This window comes from Pleurodeles waltl, chromosome 4_1, assembly GCF_031143425.1.
Source record: "Pleurodeles waltl isolate 20211129_DDA chromosome 4_1, aPleWal1.hap1.20221129, whole genome shotgun sequence".
Taxonomy (NCBI): Eukaryota; Metazoa; Chordata; class Amphibia; order Caudata; family Salamandridae; genus Pleurodeles; species Pleurodeles waltl.
The window spans coordinates 180296262-180317233 of record NC_090442.1 but is presented as its reverse complement, the minus strand read 5'-3'; the positions used below and the strand labels follow the sequence as shown (position 1 = coordinate 180317233).

General features: G+C 44.0%; 1 protein-coding gene across 1 annotated transcript in view; it reads left to right on the top strand.

Annotated features, from left to right (window-relative positions):
* The window catches only part of LOC138287520 (V-type proton ATPase 116 kDa subunit a 4-like), a 237330-nt gene that overhangs the window by 108686 nt on the left and 107672 nt on the right, over positions 1-20972 (top strand). The window contains exons 11-13 of the mRNA XM_069227986.1: positions 15283-15433; positions 16376-16515; positions 19196-19353. Of these exons, the coding sequence (XP_069084087.1) occupies positions 15283-15433; positions 16376-16515; positions 19196-19353 (449 nt within the window). The remainder of the gene's footprint in view (positions 1-15282; positions 15434-16375; positions 16516-19195; positions 19354-20972) is intronic.

Here is a 20972-nt window from a genome sequence, read left to right as displayed (position 1 = left end):
GCAATAGGAGCACATAGGTATAGGGGCAACACAAACCATATACTCCAAAAGTGGAATGCGAACCACGAGTGGACCCCAAACCTATGTGAGCTTGTAGAGGGTCGCTGGGACTGTAAGAAAACAGTGAGGGTTAGAAAAATAGCCCACCCCAAGACCCTGAAAGGTAGGTGTAAAGTGCACCTACAACCCCCAGAGAGCACAGAAGTCGTGATAGGGGTATTCTGCAAGGAAACCAAACACCAGCAATGCAACAACAGTGGATTTACGGACCTGAGTACCTGTAAGACAAGGGGACCAAGTCCAAGAGTCGAGACAGTGTCGAGAGTGGGCAGGAGCCCAGGAAATGCCAGCTGAGGGTGCAAGGAAGCTGCCACCGGATGGAAGAAGCTTGGTGTTGTGCAAGAAGAAAGAGGACTAGGAACTTCCCCTTTGGAGGATGGATGTCCCACGTCGTGAAGCAGAGGTGTTCCCATGCAGAAAGACCGCAAACAAACCTTGCTAGCTGCAAGGGTCGCGGTTAGGGTTTTTGGATGCTGCTGTGGCCCAGGAGGGACCAGGATGTCGCCACTTGGATAAGGAGACAGAGGCAGCGCCCAGCAAGTCAGGGAGCCCTCACAGAAGCAGGCAGCACCTGCAGAAGTACCTGAACAGGCACTTAGAAGAAAAGTGAACCGGAGTCCACCCGAAGTCACAAAAGGGAGTCCCACGACGCCGGAGGACAACTCAGAAGGTTGTGCACTGCAGGTTAGAGTGTCAGGACCCAGGCTTGGCTGTGCACAAAGGAAATCCTGGAAGAGTGCACAGGAGCCGGAGCAGCTGCAAATCATGCGGTACCCAGCAATGCAGTCTAGCGTGGGGAGGCAAGGACTTACTTCCACGAAACTTGGACTGAAGAGTCACTGGACTGTGGGAGTCACTTGGACTGAGTTTCTGAGTTCCAGGGACCACGCTCGTCGTGCTGAAAGGGGACCCAGAGGACCGGTGATGCTGTCTTTTGTTGCCTGCGGTTGCAGGGGGAAGATTCCGTCGACCCACGGGAGATTTCTTCAGAGCTCCTGGTGCAGAAAGGAGGCAGGCTACCCCCAGAGCATGCACCACCTGGAAACAGTCGAGAAAGCCGGCAGGATGAAGCGATACAAGGTTGCTAGTAGTCGTCTTGCTACTTTGTTGCGGTTTTGCAGGCATCCTGAGCAGTCAGCGGTCGATCCTTTGGCAGAAGGTGAAGAGGGAGATGCAGAGGAACTCTGGTGAGCTCTTGTATTCGTTATCTGGTGAGATCCCCAAAGCAGAGACCCTAAATAGCCAGAAAAGGAGGTTTGGCTACCTAGGAAGGAGGATTGGCTACCAAGAGAGGTAAGAGCCTATCAGAAGGAGCCTCTGACGTCACCTGCTGGCACTGGCCACTCAGAGCAGTCCAGTGTGCCACAAACACCTCTGTTTCCAAGATAGCAGAGGTCTGGGACACACTGGAGGAGCTCTGGGCACCTCCCCTGGGAGGTGCAGGTCAGGGGAGTGGTCACTACTACAGACTGGCTTATGCAGAGATGGGCACCATCTGTGCCCATCAAAGCATTTCCAGAGGCTGGGGGAGACTCTCCTCCCCAGCCTTCACACCTATTTCCAAAGGGAGAGGGTGTTACACCCTCTCTCAGAGGAAGTCCTTTGTTCTGCCTTCCTGGGCCAGGGCTGCCTGGATCCCAGGAGGGCAGAAACCTGTCTGAGGGGTTGGCAGCAGCAGCAGCTGCAGTGGAGACCCCGGAAAGGCAGTTTGGCAGTACCCGGGTTCTGTGCTAGAGACCCGGGGGATCATGGAATTGCCCCCACAATGCCAGAATGGCATTGGGGTGACAATTCCATGATCTTAGACATGTTACATGGCTATGTTCGGAGTTACCATTGTGACGCTGTACATAGGTAGTGACCTATGTACAGTGCACGCGTGTAATGGTGTCCCCGCCCTGAACGATGTGGGGGCACCTTGGCTAGTGCCATGGTGCCCATACACTAAGTAACTTTGCACCCAACCTTCACTAGGTGAAGGTTAGACATATAGGTGACTTACCAGTTACTTAAGTGCAGTGGTAAATGGCTCTGAAATAACGTGGACGTTATTTCACTCAGGCTGCACTGGCAGGCCTGTGTAAGAATTGTCAGATCTCCATATGGGTGGCAAAAGAAATGCTGCAGCCCATAGGGATCTCCTGGAACCCCAATACCCTGGGTACCTCAGTACCATATACTAGGGAATTATATGGGTGTACCAGTATGCCAATGTGAATTGGTGAAATTGGTCACTAGCCTGTTAGTGACAAATTTGGAAAGCAGAGAGAGCATAACCACTGAGGTTCTGGTTAGCAGAGCCTCAGTGAGACAGTTAGTCATCACACATGGAACACATACAGGGCACATACTTATGAGCACTGGTGCCCTGCCTGGCAGGGTCCCAGTGACACATAGACTAAAACAACATATATACAGTGAAATATGGGGGTAACATGCCAGGCAAGATGGTACTTTCCTACAGCTGCCGCTCAGATGGCCACCCCTTCATAAGAAATTCCTTTACCTTTGCTAAGATTCCATCTTTTTACATTTCCTTGATCCAGTTATCCTCGGAAAACTGTAATTCCATCCCATAATATTCAATAAATACCACATTGTCATACATAAATGCCACATCACACTCATTATCATCCACTTCCTCACAATTCTCATTTGTCAAAGGCAGCTGTGATAATCCATCCGCCATCCGATTATCTTTCCCTCGTAAGTGCATAATCTCATAATGGTACATTTGCAGTTTTAAGGCGAGTCTCGCTAACTGGGGGGGTAAGATTTCTCCCACCTCTAGGACTCAAGATATGTACCAAGGGTTTGTGGCCCGTACATATCTTATTTTTCCGACCCCACACATACATTCTAAAACATTGCATAGCCCAAGTCGCAGCTAGTAATTCCCTTTCAATAACAGAGTAGTTCCTCTGTGCTCGTGTTAGAGTACAGGATGCATATGCGACCACCCACTCATTCTCATTCCTTTTTTTGGGATAAGACAGCACCAATTCTACACCCACTAGCATCCACAGAAATTATACAATTTGCATCTTCATCAAATGATCTTAGGTATGATGCATTTACAATTAATTTTTTAAGTGCTGCAAATTCTTCAGTATGTCTGTCCCCAGGAAAACGCTGCATTTTTCCTCGATAGTGATCTAAGATTCTCGACCTTGGATGCGTAACTTTCTATGAAATGTGCGTAAAGTTCTGTCAACCCTAAGAAGGATACCAACTGTTCCTTGCTTTTGAGGTTTTGGAGCATCGCATATGGCTTTCACATGGCTAATCTTTGGATGAATGCCATCCTCTGAAATTACGTGCCCCAAATATTCCACATGTTGTTTCTCAAATGTGCATTTTTGTTCTTTCACTGTTAATTCATTGTCCATAAGTGCTTGTAGAACTTCCCTCAATATGCAATCATGTTCTTTTTTATCCTTCCCAAATATCAATATGTCATCCTGAAAATAAATTGCACCAATTATATTTGATTATACTCTAGATAATTCCCTTTAGAACACAGCGGATGCACTGGCTAAACCAAATGGCATCCTTTGGTACTGGAACAAACCTTCAGGTGTTATGAAGGCTGTGCAGTGCTTAGAAGTTGGATCCAGTGGAATTGTCGAGAACATTTTAGCATCACCAATCAACAACATTAATTCTTGCAAATTTGGTCGGGAAGGCATCCACACAAATAGCATCGTATAAAGAACGTAAGTTCACACAAAGTATTAGTTCGCCATTGGATTTCAAGGAACTTACAATTGGAGATACCCAATCAGAACTTTCTATTGGTTCTATAATGTCCCTTTCGCATAAAACACGCAAAATTTATTTTATTTTCCCTCTGTAATTCAATGGAACATTTCTTAACTTTTGCCTCTCAGGTATAGCATTCTCTTTTAAGATTATGTTATGTTTAACATTTTTCAAGGTTCCTAACTCGCTGCTAGAAACATTCCGAAATTCCTCCCTTAAGAAAGAATATGTATCATTTGCACTTTTAATATTACCCTCAACCACTGCATACATGGGCGGGTCAGCTTTAGGGTCAACTCTCACTCCAAGGTCAGTCATGTGTGGCCAGCCTAAAATCATAGCTCCTTTTTCTGCTATAAGCACATTTCCTAAACATATTTTCCAGCAAATCCAATTTCAGCTTGCACAGACCCCACAATAGAAATGTTATGACCAGAATAACTACATGGGCTTGAATTAGTATTCTTTAACAATCTACCAGGCCATAATTTGTCAAACAACCTTCTCCCCATTATGGTGTACCACGCACAAGAGTCCACCATAGCTTCAACCTGTATTCCATCTATGCTTAATGTACGGTTAGGCAATTGGACATACTTCGCTTTGCTGTTCTCGCTCTGCACACTTAATACCACATCACGCATTCCATATTCAGGCTCCTCATCTTTAGGATCCTCCATGATACAATTTACTTTTTTCCCACACATTTACACACACCTGAAAAATGTCCTCTCTTCTTACACACATTGCATGTCTTTCCAATGGCAGGGCCCAATTTAGAATTAGCCAAATGTGAATCCAGATCGAAAACACAGTAGCCCTCTAGTTTTACCAACCGCAAGATTCTTTTTTTCCTTACCACTCTTCTCACTCCCTACAATACCATTGTCTTTATTTTCATTCCTCACTGCCTGTATACATCTCTCAGTAATCTCAATACCTCTAGCAACTTCTATTGCATTTCTTAAAGACAGTTCACTAGAAGACCATTGTTTCTTTGAATTTTTTTTATTTAGTTCTCATCAATAGCTGGTCACTTAATACTTGGTCATATGTCATGTTTTCAAACACACACGTTACAGCAAGTCCCCTCAACACTGCCATATACTGGTCAATTGATTCATCTTCTTTTTGCCCTCTTGAGTAAAACATATATCTTTCCATGACTATGTTAATTTGCCTACCACACCTTTCTTGTAACTGTTTGAGAGCACATTTATACACATCTTCTTCATCAACGTTGTCCAACCTCAACAGACTTTTGAATTCTCTAACACCTATTGCACCTAGTCTATGCTTTAGTAAGGAAAAAAGTATTTCCGGTGTACACTCCCCATCCTCTAGTACTTCCACATATGCCTCAAACAAACCCAACCACAATTCCCATGGAATAGGTAGGTCTCCATGCTCAGCTAAAAAGAAAGGTGGTGGTTGAATGCTAGACATATATTTCCCACCATAAGTAAATCAATAAAACTCCACGTGTAGTCACAATTTCCACTGCCCCAAATATGTGCATGGGGCCAGTGCGTGTCAACCCTTAAAATAATTATTTTCTGGGTTTTGGGTGTGTGTCTCATCAAATCCGCAAAAGTAAATTGTACCAATTGCCGTACAACCCATCTGACGATTTCTGATCCTTCAGTAATTAAAGGTGTGTGCATCACGGAAGGCGCAGGATAGAAGGGAAAGTTGGAGTGAATATCCTTATCGATTTCCGTACAACCAAAGCTGTAAAAAGGAATCCTCCCAAACAACAAAGATGGTCACCAAGACATAATCTTACGTTTTTTTCCGTAAGCATTGGGGCTTGTTTTTACCCAGAATGCACTTCACTGTACGTGTCAATAAGGCCTCGTGAACAGCTCCACGCGCTTAGTGCACCTCACTGTATGCATCAATAAATGCTCTCGTACAGCTCCATGCACAAGTTTATAGGAGCTGAATTTCCAAAACACACTTCTCGAACAAGTATGATCAGTACTGTGGCAAACCGGCTCCTCTGATCCTTCCTCTCCTTCCGGGAAATGTTTTTGTTCATTAAGTTTGCCGGCAGAATCCAAACGCAAAGTAGACACAGAGTTATGTGACTTTAAAGTGGCGTTGCTCCTCTCCCGCCTGTTGCCATTGTGGAGAAAAGAACGTGCCACTAGCACACATGTCTCCTTCGGCCACACCAACCAACTCCACTGGACGGACCACCGCTGCATCTACTTCTCCTTCAAGAAACCCACAACACACCATCACCCGCAATGGATTCCACACCGCAGGTGGAACAAGGGCACCAAAGACCAACTGATTACTACCCTTTCCCGGAACCCATCCATCGACACCTCCGACACTGACGCAGCAGCCTGCAACCTCAGGCAATGGATCGATGACTGTGTCAACACTCTCGCCCGATCAAAAATCCTTCCAACTGATGCACCAACTGAAAGGCCTTCTGGTTCACCACCGACCTCCAAGAATCTAAGCAAACATGCCGAAGATTCAAAAAGAAGTGGTGCCAAGATCAGACACTGGACAACCACACAGCCTTCAAGAACGCCATCTGACAAGACTTAGGCCCTCATCTTCGGCTCCAACCCCTCCGCATGGGACGAACCCTGGTGGCCTGCCATACTGGAAACTGCACCGACACCCACCGACCATGCACACATTCTGGGATTCATCCTGGACTCTTCACTATCTGTGACCCAGCAAGTCAACGCCATCTCCTCCTCCTGCTTCAACATCCTCTGCATGCTTCAGAAGGTCTACAAATGGATCCCCACTGAAACCAGAAGAAAAGTCACCCAAGCCCTCGTAAGCTGCAAGCTGGACTACGGCAATGCTCTGTACGCAGGAACCATGGCCAAACTCCAGAAAAGACTGCAACGCATCCAGAACGCCTCCACAATCCTCATCCTGGACATCCCCCCTCACTGCCACATCACAGCCCACCTGAGCCTACATTGGCTCCCCGTCAACAAAAGAATCACCTTCAAACTCCTCACCCACGCTCACAAGGCACTGCAAAACACCAGACCACAATACCTCAACAGCCGTCTCTCTTTATACACCCCGACCGACAGCTTCGCTCCACCGACCTTGCCCTCGCCACTGTCCCACGCATCCTCAGAACAACCACTGGCGGCAGATCGTTCTCACACCTCGCCGCCAAGACGTGGATCTCACTTCCCACCCACCTGCATCAGACCAAGGACCTCCTTACCTTCAGGAGACATCTCAAGACATGGCTTTTCGAGCAGTAGCAGCCCTTCCCAGCACCTTGAGACCCTCACGGGTGATTAGTGCACTTTACAAATTCCCTGTTTGATTGATTGATTGATTGATTGACCAAGACAAATGTGTTTCCAACTAAATTTTTTTAAAACAGTGTTCGTCATAAGGGAGCAACGCCAACTCGACATCCTCCGGCAACCGCCCCGCAGCAACTGCCGCCTACAACATTCTCTTTGCCCGTCCATTCCATCCCCACATTCTGCTCCCATTGTAGCTATCCAACATTCTGATCACCACAGATTGTTTAATGTAATAAATGTTGTCTGTTCTATAACAAACTCTAGAGGTATATATATTTCTTGATCCTTATATGACATTTGACATGGACAGCTATTGAGCTGTAATATTGTTAACTTTTATAAATTAGTTCTATGTAATTATTTTGTATGGTTGGTCTAAACACCAAGGTTCACATGGGCATTTGGGTGGCCGTAGAGAGACAGATACTGTGCAGGTTGAGCTGACACTTGTCACAAAAACCGTACCATGTATCTAAAATTAAGTAAAGTGTTGGGACGTGGATACAGTCCTCTGAAAACATGGTCTGTCCAGGGAAATTCGGGATGTCTGGTCATCCTATGCTAAGTTTACACGACGTAACCATGTGCCATGATTGTAGTATCTCTGAACATGTCACAGTACAGCCCCCTCTCCAGATGGCTGTCTTCTGCACTTTGCGCACACCCATCCCTCTCAGGTGTTGATATCATCAATCCGGTAACCAGTCAATCCAGTGGGGCAAACTGCACTGAAACTGCACTAGCACTTTGTGTAAGGCCAGGTAGCATTAGTGGACACAGTTCAGTAGCCTCATATATATACGCTGCTTGGCCGTGCCTAAGGGAGTTACCAGCCAAGCTCAGGTTGACTGAATTACAAGATCTTACAAGACCCCAGCTTTGGCACTTTAGTATGATGAAACTATCTACTCCCTCCTGTATAAATGGGGCTGGCCTCAATAGCCATATTTAATCACTTGCTGTAGCCAACTGTTGTATGTACAAGCACTTTCTATTGTACCTTTTTTTTAAATCCTTTGTATAATAAGATTTGGGGCCAGTAGTAGTTGTCTTTTGTAATGTCTTGTTATTAGCAATTGCTATATGCACAAGCACTTTATTTCTGGGGCCCCCTTTTAAAGTTTTTTGTATAGATGGGGGGTTGTTGTTCTTTGCTGTCTTAGATGGTGTTACTGCATTTGCACACTCGTGTGCAAGGTGGATCTATGGATTAGCAAACTGCCTTGTGTGAAGCTGCTTTGTTGCTGTTGTTCGTTTCTTATCTAATAATTACTTGTTTTTATATGCTAAATAAGTTTTTATTGTTTTATGTATACTGTTTTACATTATTGGAAGGCTTGTAGCTGAAAGAGTTAATAAATAAAGGTAAAAGTAACCTAAACCCTGCCAACAAAAGGGAGCAAGATGCGCATGCCTTTACTCCTATTAGTGTGTCCCTTGAGTGTCCCGGTCCTTCATAGTACCACGTGACCTGTGCCTCTCAGGACACTCCCAGAGTCAACAATGCAAGGGCCATCACTCAGATTTTTTTCCTATAGCTCGGGGTTGAAGTTGAACACTGATACCACCAACATCATTGTAGTTCCTGGCAGACCCGTTTCAGAAGTGCCACGTTTTCATCTTGTTTTTGTGTGACATTTTCAGGTTTTCCGTTTTCTTTTTCCTCAGATCTAAGGCATTGTGTGTGACACTTTGAGTGTTAATTTGTTGCAAAGAAAAACGAGCAGTTAACTTAATTCAATGAGATAACTACAAAATGCCTCCTTTTGGCATTTTACTGTCTAGAAATGACCTCAGCGCTGCAGCGGTACCCCTGGAGTGTCCGTGCTAGGGTTGTCACCTGACCGGCTTTATCACCTGTATTGTAATATCCTTGTGAGTGCAAAAATAAGCAACGCCACCAAAAGCTGGTATTTTTAGCCCTTATCTGTAATTTTCTTTTTTAATTGATCTAGAGCTGCGTTAATGAACCATGACTTGTCTTGGCAGTAAACAAAGACAGAACAGTCATGGTACAAATGAATACATCCGATTTTGTTTAAGTATCGTGCCCAAGCATATCCTGGCTTTTAATTCAACATACAAATGGCAAGTACTGTTCTCTTGGAAAGGTGGCAACGCTCGTCTATGCAGGTTCAGTACCTGACTTACCTGAATGCAAAGTGCTCATCTCTAAAAACCCCGTCTGACAGTGTAATGTGGGAAAGAAAAAGTGTTGGGTGCAAAGGTTTTCTCAGAATCCTGCACTGGTGCTCCTAAAAGTCAGGGTTGCTGAATATCAAGGCTGTCTAATCTTGATTCCACCTCATGCCTCTTCCATCCAACAACCTACTCTCCCTGTCTACCCCTGTTGCTGGTACCTTTTCTTCCCTACTTTCTCCCTTTGTCACATTTTCCAGTCTTTCTTGTCCTCTTCCTTTCACCCTTGTCTGCCTTTCTTTCTCTCGATCTGGGTCAAAGTTTGCAAGGAGTACAAACACAGATTGAATAATGTTTCTTATGATTGGAGATATACATATCAGGTGTTACAACTAGTTTTAACTGGCCTTTGTCAGGGTTTAAAGGCATCAGTGAAGGTGAACGTAGCTAACTGGTAGCCAGTGCCCTGGGCCAGACTGATGTGCATTAACAGAGCTGTGGAAGCCAGTGCTGGAAATGGAAGCCACCCAGCAAGGCACGATATCTGTGTGTGTGCATATGTCTCAGAAATTGAATAGCACAGTGACTGGGAAACATGATTCAGTTCCATTGGTGGTGCTGTGTGAATGTGCCCCTGTAATGGAATGGCAGGTGTGGTGCAGTGCATGGCTTAGGTGCATTGGCATTCTTGTCCGTGCCAGTAATGCATTTGAGCTGCAGGACATGAATGAGGTGCATTGGGAGAGCTGTGTATGTATCCTAGTAATGGAACAGTAGGAAATGCTACAGCTCATTATAGAGGTGTACCATTAGAGCATTGTGGGGACCCTGGTATTCAAACAATAATACAGCTTGCAGGCTTGATCTTGGATGCATTGATATGTGTTGGCTTCATTATTGTTTTTATAAGGTGATACAGATAAGGATTTGGGTACACTAAAAGTGCTGCTCTGGTGTCTAACAGTCAGATTGGCAGGGAAATTGCTAGACAGACAAAAACTCACACAAACACTATCTCCTCTGCTTTGAAAATCTTCAAAAATGTTGGTTATTTTACAAAACATTGGGCCTCATTTACAAGAAACTGATGCATCAGCTCCGGTGCATCATATTTCTTGCGCTGCCCTATGACCCCCCTAATGATGCCATGGATGCCCTACATTTAAAATACATGGCTCCATGGCACACGTTTTCACAGATGCGTCAGAAATTCGAAGGCATCTGTGGCACTACACTGACGCATTCCTGTACTAGAGTAAAAAAGCAGGCGTTAAAATTCTAACGCAGTGAAGTCGCAGAACTACGCAGTGAAATGTAAATTTCACTGTGTCAGTTCTGCGTGGCTTTTCCAGAGGGAACGCCTATCTTGCATAAATTATACCTGGCGCAGGTATAATGTGACGCAAGACTTTACAAACTGACTCTTTGGGCCCAATGCATCAGTTTGTAAATGTGGAGCAGTGTAAAGCACTGCTTGAGCCACCATTGCGTTAAAAAAAAATGTTGCAACGGTGGCGCGAAGGCCTAGTAAATGAGAATCGTCCCACTTAGTATGCCTACTAATCCACATTTGTCTCCCTTTCAACTGCCCCTTTAGCCCCCCTCTTGCGCCCTGCTTGTCATATAATGTATTTTGACATTATGCGCCAGCGTGATTGTTGGGAAGTGTTATGCCCAATAATAGTAGGGAGTGCTGCAGGGCTGAATTATGGTGTACTGTGGCAGAGCTGTGCAGTGTCAGTCCCAGTACTGGTATAGCAGAGGATATTGCCCCGCAGGTTCATGGTGTATTTTCAGAGATGTTGTGGATCCTTGTACTGGAAGTACTGCAGATCAGAACTGAGGTTCTTCAGGAGAGTTTTCTGTGGGCTCAAGTGCTGAAGGCCAAGAGAGAAAAGCATTGGTAGAACTGAACGGGAGGTTTGATTGGCAGGCCCAGACCTCTTGATGTTGGCTCTATCTCCTGTGCATGAATACAACTGATTGGGGATTTATAGTTTGTGTATCTTAAAAGAGGTATATCGAAGATGCCCATTAATGGTTTATAGATAAGTATTTACATTGCATAAGATAGCATAATACTAATTGAATTATTACAGTCAAAATGACATGACCTAATTGAGTGCGGAACCGCGCAAAATACAGCCACAGTTTTTGATCCCTCAACACAGCTTTGTGTATGCCGGTTTCTGCAAGCAGTGTGCCTCATGTGCCTGTGGGGTTGGAAAGCACGTGTGCTGCAGTGGTTGACTTCATGTCACTCCAAATACCGACCAAAGACGGTGACAGACTTCAGGAACCAGCTCCTTACCAGTGCAAAGGCTCGTGGCTGCTCCAAGTGTGCCCCCACAATCAGAGGCTGCCCCTGGGTGGCCTGTCCGGTTAAGGCACATCAGATTATACAGCAGCAGGCTCCTCACTTCTAGAGAACAGCGCATGGCTGACTGAGGGTGAAGTTCTCCTGGCTGTGACCATCACCGACCGGCTTCCAGGCCAGGAAGAATCCTAGTAATTATCTGTCTTGCAGCACAAAAGAACTCTTCGCACTTGATCTGAACATCAGGGGTTTGGAACAGTTCTCAGTAATAATTATGGTTATGAACCATGCCATGGGACGAAGAGGATAGGATGGGTTGGGAGGCTGTAACTTTGTAACAATTTTATTTAAGTAAACCACGTAAACGGGCCGGGCTGAGATCTCCAGAGCAACCCACCTCTCCTGGGCGGAGCTTGCACTCCGGCTCCTGAACAAAGCAGCCTCCTGCTGTACCTCACAGAAGTACTAGTAATGTGCTAGTAATGCATGGCAATGGCATTTCACTGCGATGATGCGGACACCAAACTAAAAATGCGTCACAGTAACCCGCGATGCGTGGTGTTTGGCAGAAATGCCTGTTCTCGGAATACTCACACTCAGCTCAGCTGATGCAGATGTGGCACAGGTGGTAGGGCTGCCTTGTTTTTAGGGTGCCTTGATAGAGTTGACACCTTTCCCAGAGAAAAGTACAGGCCATTTGCTCAGGTTTTAAGATTCAGTAAGGGCAGGATCTAATATTTATAAACAAACTTATGTACAATGTTCTGTATTTATTTAAAGTGGCTTTTTTGCCTCTGCTTATTTTAATTATCAATCAGGAATCATTTAGGCCACTTTAGAGCACTTTTAAAGTGCTTTCTTGTTGCGCTTTCTAGGTCAATTAGAAGTGGAAAATGCATCAGTTTTAGGCTAGTGCCAGGGTGCCCACACACTAAGTAACTTGGCACCCAACCTTCACCAAGTGAGGGTTAGACATATAGGTGACTTATAAGTTACTTCTGTGCAGTGAAAAATGGCTGTGAAATAACGTGGACGTTATTTCACTCAGGCTGCAGTGGCAGTCCTGTGTAAGAATTGTCTGAGCTCCCTATGGGTGGCAAAATAAATGCTGCAGCCCATAGGGATCTCCTGGAACCCCAATACCCTGGGTACCTAAGTACCGTATACAAGGGAATTATATGGGTGTAGCAGTGTGCCAATGAGAATTGGTAAAATTAGTCACTAGCCTGCAGTGACAATTGTAGAAAGCAGAGCGAGCATAAACACTGAGGTTCTGGTAGCAGAGCCTCAGTGATACAGTTATGCACCACACAGGGAACACATACAGGGCACACATAATGAGCACTGGGGTCCTGCCTAGCAGGATCCCAGTAACACATGGGCAAAAACAATCATACATACAGTGAAAATGGGGGTAACATCCCAGGCAAGATGGTACTTTCCTACATCTTTCCAGAGAAAATTGCTTCTCTTGCAGTTATTTTGAATGCTGCGATGGCTTGTATTTTATCCTCCAAACCAGCTATAGTGGGCATTCCACACACCATCCCTGCCTCTAGCCTCTCTGAGTGAAGAGTAATCAATGCAGAACATCTCCACCTAAATGTAAGAATGTGTAGACCATCAGGATGAGCGGAAGGCGTACTCCCTGCCAAACTACATATAGAATTGACAGTAGTAAACCGCAGCCCTTTGTGAAAAGACCATTAATGCAACACCGCTCACTGGAGAATGTCAGAGAGAAGTGAAATCCACTACTGTTGTTCCCATTTTTAAAACAAATCACCTTATCCAGCAGCAGTGGCTACATATTGGTCAATTTCCCAATTTGCTTATATAGCCAAACTTTGTTTTGATGTGAGGGGAAAATATATTTGTGACAAAGTGTGATACTAAGGAGGGGTCTTAAATTGTGTGGCATGACCATGTCATATTATGTGCTGTCATGGTATGGATGGCAAGGTGTACTGTGGTGTGTTGTCCCATGTTACTTCTGTATTATCATAGTGGTGGATAGTGTGATATTTCATGTCATGCTCTGTTATTTGTTAATGTCCTCTGCTATGTTATTGGATGGGATAGTACTGTTTGTTATGGCATGTCAGTTATGTTGTAGTGCGATGTGTTATAGTACGACATGAAATGCTGTGGTGCAGTATGCTATGGGGTTGAATGTAATGTCATGATGTAGTGTGGTATGGTAGGGTATGTAATGCTATGGTGTAGACGGTAGTGCTGTGGTTTCTGATATGCCATGGTATGGGGGGAATGTAAAGGCCTGTTTTGTTGCAGAGTTGTGTAGTAGGATAAGGTGTGTAACATATACTACAATCATATAAGAATTGCTTATGGATCCCAAGAGAGACAGTTGGAAAAAGGCCTGTGACCCCACAGCCTGTGATGATGACCACAGCCTGTGGTAATGCATTATTTACAAGGACAATGGGTGCCACCTTCAGTCTCTCCTTCTAGTTTATAAGCTCATGTGGAACATGACTAATCAGAGAGGGATTTAGAGATGGAAGTTCAAGAGCAGCAGAAGGGCCTGCAGACACAATTTCCAAATGCCTGCTTCAGGGCCAGATTTGGACTGTAACTCCTGGAAAGGGAGGAACTTCTTTTGCAAGTTCCTGCACAGAAGAGTTTCTCTTTCCTCGGCTATCAAAAGGCTACCATGAGGCTATCATGAGGCTACCTGCAATTCACAATGTGACAGTTCATTCGGCCACTTCAGCATGAGGTTTGGTTGGACTACGCCTTTTCATTGGCCCTCTGGGAACTAAGAATTCTAATTTTAGGTTCTTTAGGAGATGTAGCATACATAACGTATTTAAGAATTAGCTTGGGCCCTTTCAGCCACTACATCCACACTTCTCAGGATTTCCTGGTGGTTCCACATTTTTGATGCAAAGGAAGGAAGGAAGGCTGTGCATTCTAGCTAGTGACCCCTACTTTATGGAATTCCCTTCCAGTAGCAGGGTACTCAGTTGCTCCTTTAGTATTAAGAACGGAAAAATCCAGTTTATCATCAGGATCTGATAAACACTACTAAGGGGCTACTAAATAAATACAGAAGTTACCAGATGGGAGTAATTGATCCACACACTGGCTCAGTGCTTTAAATGGAAAAATAGAAGTGCAGGTACTCTGTGCCAGAGTACCTGCTTGTTTCTGAGAAGTGCCGGTACTCTCCAATTAAAAGTATTAAGTTTTTCTTGAGATATGCCGGTACTCTCCCTCTAAAAATAAAAAAGTGCCGGTACTCAGTACCGGAGAGTACCGGCCCATTTAAAGCACTGCACTGGCTTCCAATGGTCAATTAATGCAGTAATCAGAGGGACACGCCACATCAATGGAAGTGAGTTGTAGAGGTCAAATGTCAGACCTCTGGAATCAGATGCCATAAAAGTGGCTAAACATTGTGTCCACGAGGATAAGAGTGACAAACATAATAAAGACATTGACTTTTCTAACAGGAATGCAGAGAGTGAAAGGCAACCATTTTTAGCAGAAGTAGGGACTTAGAATCTGGGGGTCAAAGTAAGAGCCAGGAGTGGTGGCTAATGCTTTGGCATTAAATTAGATTTTATGTTTTCATTCAAATAGATGACCGTAGTTGATTTACTGTTCGTACTTTTAAGTTAGCTGTCATTTACCTTCAAGCCGCCATCCCTCACCAATATGACTGTTATTCTACAGGAGCGCGTTGGTTCCCATATAAACCCTATCATGACGGAGGTGCACACCAAGATGGCCCCACCCACCTTCAACCGAACCAACAAATTCACAGCAGGCTTCCAAAACATTGTCGACGCTTATGGGGTTGGGAGCTACAGAGAGATGAACCCAAGTAAGGATTTGTTTTATTGTCTTATGTTTGGTCTACAAACGGTGAGCTCTGGTGTGTTAAATATTCAGTTGGGCATCGATTAGGAGATCCAATCATTTGCAGAATTTGAAGAAAAGACAAAGCTCAAGATGGAGTTTCAGACACAAATCAATCTATATTCTTAGACTGATACATATAGAAGGGAACATTACTCTTTCATTATCGCCCCCCTATTCTCACTTCTCTTCCTGTATTTTGACTTCTCTATCTGTCTTTCTCTCACATACACACACTCTTTTGGAAATACCTTGCATTATCTTTCCTCCATGATCAACATCCACGTCCTCACCCAATTACTTCTCACTTCATTGTTTCTGTTCCCTCCAATCTTCTTTTTGTCCTAATCAGTAAATTACCCTTTCTCTCTCTTTCCTGATTAATTCAGCTGTCATCTCACTTCTCCGTGGCATCCTTTTGACCAAGCATACTCACCTCATTGCCCTTCCATATCACCCCTGTTTCCCTTTCATCACTGCTACCATGGACCCTGCTTCTAAGGTCTTTCTAAGCACTTTAGATGGTCCTTCACTGCTCTAGCTTCTTCCCTTTCCTCACTTGAGCACCCATCACCTCCAATCCCTCTGTCTCTTCAGCTTCATGCACATCTCCCACTTCCAAGACATATCTTCCATCGTGTTTGCAGCCAGCAGTTCCAGGTTCTTGGGGCATATATTGTGTTATACACATTTCATGTGATACGATATATGAGTTACCGGTGTGGCAAGTCAAGAATTTAATCAACTGATAGCACATAGTGAAACAATAATTGCCTAAGCGCTAGAATAAGGATGTAAACTTCTTATGCACTTCTTAACAGTTTATTAACATATCCTCTTTCCAAATTGCCCTCTCCCTTTATCCTCTTTCCCATCTCTTTGTGACCTTCACCTCTTTGCTACTCAGCTCCCTACACCATTATCACCTTCCCCTTCTTGTTTGCGGTGATGTTCGGTGATTGTGGTCATGGAGCAGTCATGCTGGGATTCGCTCTATGGATGATCATTAATGAGGAGAGCCTGCTGACGCAGAAGGGAAACAACGAGGTGAGTTTCCACAGGTTCCGGCCTTCTCTTCCATTATACCATAGGGAGATCATTAATGGTTACTGCTTAATCCATCAAGAGCTATGCCTAAATTTATAGAATTCTAGAGTTACAGAGATATAGTCAGTTCTAATGCAGAAGGTGTTTGAAATGCTCTGCTTTTTATGCATTGCTGTGAGGACACACAAGAGTGTTGTTCATTACCATGAATTAGAGAAGTGCAGATTTTTGTTATAATTATTTTGGTATAGACATAAGTAGAATTCAGGGCCTGATATAGAGTTTGGCGGACCGGTTACTCAGTCACAAACGTGATAGATAGCCCGCCCGCAGTATTATGATTTCCATAGGCCATAATGGGATTGTAATACAGCGGACAGTATATCCTTCACGTTTATGATGGCGAAACCTCATCCTCCAAACTCTAAATCAGGCCCTTAGTCATAAACTCTCCTGGCTAAGATCAGCAAAGTAGATAGTCATGGGATACTATAGATCACGGATGTGCATATGTTGATCTCAAAACAGTTAAATGATTTGTAGGTGCAACAGTTGATCAAAGTGTTGTATTAGCAGGAAGGTAGGCACTCATGAGTTATGACAGACCAGGCCAAAGTTGGTTTTGAGGAGCAATAGGTTATTCAGCTGCAGTGATTTGTAATACATTGCTTTTGTTTAGGTAAGTTTAGTATTTGACTTACTGTGGGATAGGCAGGTGCAGATATGGTGCATCTTTACAAGCCCCTAGCTCCTCCTTGCACCACATTAGTGTATTTTTTTTATGCTAATGTGGTGTTAAGGAGGCATTTTTGCCACAATGTATTTACAAAGTGACGCAATGCATGTATTGCGCTACTTTGCACCCCCTTGCACCACATTATGCCTATGTCAGCCATAATGTCTGCCAGGGTGGCGTTCCGGCACTAGAAGTCCTGCAAAAATGGCGCTGTGAAATGTACAACATTTCACTGTGAAATTTTTTATGTCATTTTTAACGCCTGCTCAAAGCAAACGTTAAAATGACGCACCCATAGTAACCTATGGGCCTCCTTCCAATTTGCTGCACTAGTGTCAAACGTTTTGACGCTAGTGCAGCAAAGTGCCACAATAGCGTCAAAAATGTTGAGCTATTGTAAATACAGCACGCCGCAACCGTGGTGTCGTTAGGTGGCGGTAGGGCACGCAAGAAAAGTGGTGCATCGGGATCAATGTCTTTTGTTTCTATAGAGCAGGCCCATGATCAACTTGTTCTTGTTACTCTGTGACCGGCAGTTTCAGCAATTGGTTGAGTTAGGGTGGCCTCGGCAGGTACAGTAGTTGTAATCACTTGCTATAGGGTAGAGATGTGCCAGAGAGGTGCAAGGGGACGACAACGTTTTAGTAATTGATCTTATTTTTTTAATCATTTGGCATGGGACTAGTTGTTCTCAGTTAATCAATAGGTTAGTCAGATGGAGTGGTTGTTACTGCATTACAACAGACTATCAAAGCACATTAGTTGTTCATGAATTATGTGAGATGAGGCAGGCACTGTAGTTTTTAACATATCATTGCATTGATTAGGTTCACTAGATATTCTTCCGTCACCGTTAGATAGGGAGGTGCACAAGTTTATCTTCGGTTATGATGTGTTCTGCAGATTCAGTAATAGTCCTTCCTTCACTGTTGGATAGGTAGACACACAAATGAACCTTTGATTACGATGGGTTCGGCAGTTCCAGCTGGTTTTCTTTATCACTGTTGGATAGGTAGGTGTACAAGTTAGAAGTTGTTTTTCCATCACTATTGGATAGGTAGGTGCTGAAGATAATCTGGGGTTACAGAGGGCTTCTCTAGTCCAGTAATAGTACTTTTACCACTGTTGGATAGGTAGTTGTGCAAGTAAATCTTTGGTTAGGGTGGGTTAGGATGGTCCAGTAGTTATTCCGTTACTGTTGGGAAGGTAGGTGTGAAAGTTAATCTGGGGTTACTGTGGCTCCTCTGGTCCAGTAATAGTTCTATACCACTGTTGGATAGGTAGTTTTGCAAGTTTACTTTGGGTTACGATGAGTTAGGCAGGTCCATTTGTTCTTCCATCACTGTTGGATAGGTACCTGCACACGTTTGAAGTTGTTTTTCATCATTGCTGGATAGGTAGCTGCACAAGTAAATCTTTGGTTACAATGGGTTAGGTACTTCCAGTAGTTGTTATTCCCTCACTGTTGGGTAGGTAGGTGTAAAAGTTAATCTTAGGTTACAATGTCTTAGGGATGTCCAATAGTTGTTCTTCCTGTACTGTTGGCTATTCAGTTGCTCAAACAGAGCTTGGATTATGATGGTTCAGGGAGGTGCAGTAGGTCTCATGACCTGACATAGGATAGAGTGGTGCTAAGATGAGCTAGAAAACTTCAGCGGAAGTTAGTATTATATTACTGTAGAATAATGAATGCTGATTCTAACATGCATGAATGTAATTAAAAAGAGTGTTTCAGCTATTAATGTAGGTTTTGGTGCGCCAGTATTTTGTAATGCATTCCCTTGAAGTAGTGAGTATTTACAGATGACTTTGAATTACTGTATGCATTAGAAATTCTAGTAGTTGTGGAGTAGGCAACTATACCTCTTTAGTAACAAGGAGGTTTTGCAGAGAATCTTTCCTCCTTGATCCTTCATCCATGCTTAACTCCGGTTCCCCTTGCAGATCTGGAACACATTCTTTGGTGGGCGCTACTTGATCCTTCTGATGTCCATATTTTCCATCTACACTGGTTTTATCTACAATGATGCATTTTCAAAAGCAATCAACATCTTCGGTTCATCCTGGAGCGTCCGTGCCATGTTTCACAACGGCACATGGAAGTAAGTGGCTGAGAAGTAACAATGCATTGCAAGGCTCCCTACTTTACTTGGGATGGTTGCCTTATCTCACTCTTTGAACGCTCTCCTTGATTCTTGAGTATCCCACCTACTATCTAAAGCCCATCAGAATTCTTAGAGCAGAGGTGGCCCATGTGAACTGACTGATATGCTGATTGGGATCTGGCTGGCCATAAAGTGACAATTCATATTCTGTTGAAACAAGTGAACCTGGACCCAGATTCTGAAAGGAATGCAGCCACAAATTATGTGCTGCGTTGCGTGGCAGGGAGAGAGCATTAAATTCCCATTGATATGGCTCTCTCCTCCCCTCTCCCTAGTGCCGGTGCCTTTGTGTCATAGTGCAAGGGTGTGTGCCTGAGTCTACCGTAGGTTTTGTACAGGAAGGCTGCCAAATACGATGGTGAAAAACCTTTTCCTACTATGTATGTGGACTGAACAGTGCAGCACACGTACAAAGTCAGAAAAGAAGGGAGAAATGGAAACATTTCTCCTTTTAACGCCTGCTTTTCAGCAGCGTTACTTTTTGGCGATGAACTCGGTCTACTAATGTTAGTAGATAAGGTTTAGCATCAAAAAGCATGGGTGGTCGCTTGGAACGCCCATGTAACGCCCATGTAACGCCCCCGTGATGCACAATGCTTTGTGTTACTTTTGGGTACTTTCCAGCGCAAAACAAGTTTTGCGCTGGAAAGTGAATCAGGAAAAAAACGCTAACCCATCATAAAACATTTGAGAATCTCCCCCCTGGAGTTCCTCTATATTGGCCATCAGAAATCTTAAGGTTAAAAGAGAACGGGCACATTGCACCAAGTGGTTGTCGTTACCAGTTGGTGACCGGCTGCTCAAACACTGCCACAAGCACAGACAGTGCCACTGACTCATGCTTGTGGATATGTGTGGTGTACGTAACAGGGGTAACACATTGGTGTGGGATGTGTAATTCCTATGAAGACGAGCACATGAAGGTCATTTGTTTTGTAAATCCTAGTGATTGTGCTTTGTGGGAACAGGACCATTACTTGCCACTGTCAGTAACTAATAAACTAGTGGCAACTTGGTACTGAACAGCTGTCAGTCTCATACCAATCTCATACAGGGAGTGCAGAATTATTAGGCAAGTTGTATTTTTGAGGATTAATTTTATTATTGAACAACAACCATGTTCTCAATGAACCCAAAAAACTCATTAATATCAAAACTGAATATTTTTGGAAGTAGTTTTTAGTTTGTTTTTAGTATTAGCTATGTTAGGGGGATATCTGTGTGTGCAGGTGACTATCACTGTGCATAATTATTAGGCAACTTAACAAAAAAATATATATACCCATTTCAATTATTTATCATTACCAGTGAAACCAATATAACATCTCAACATTCACAAATATACATTTCTGACATTCAAAAACAAAACAAAAACAAATCAGTGACCAATATAGCCACCTTTCTTTGCAAGGACACTCAAAAGCCTGCCATCCATGGATTCTGTCAGTGTTTTGATCTGTTCACCATCAACATTGCGTGCAGCAGCAACCACAGCCTCCCAGACACTGTTCAGAGAGGTGTACTGTTTTCCCTCCTTGTAAATCTCACATTTGATG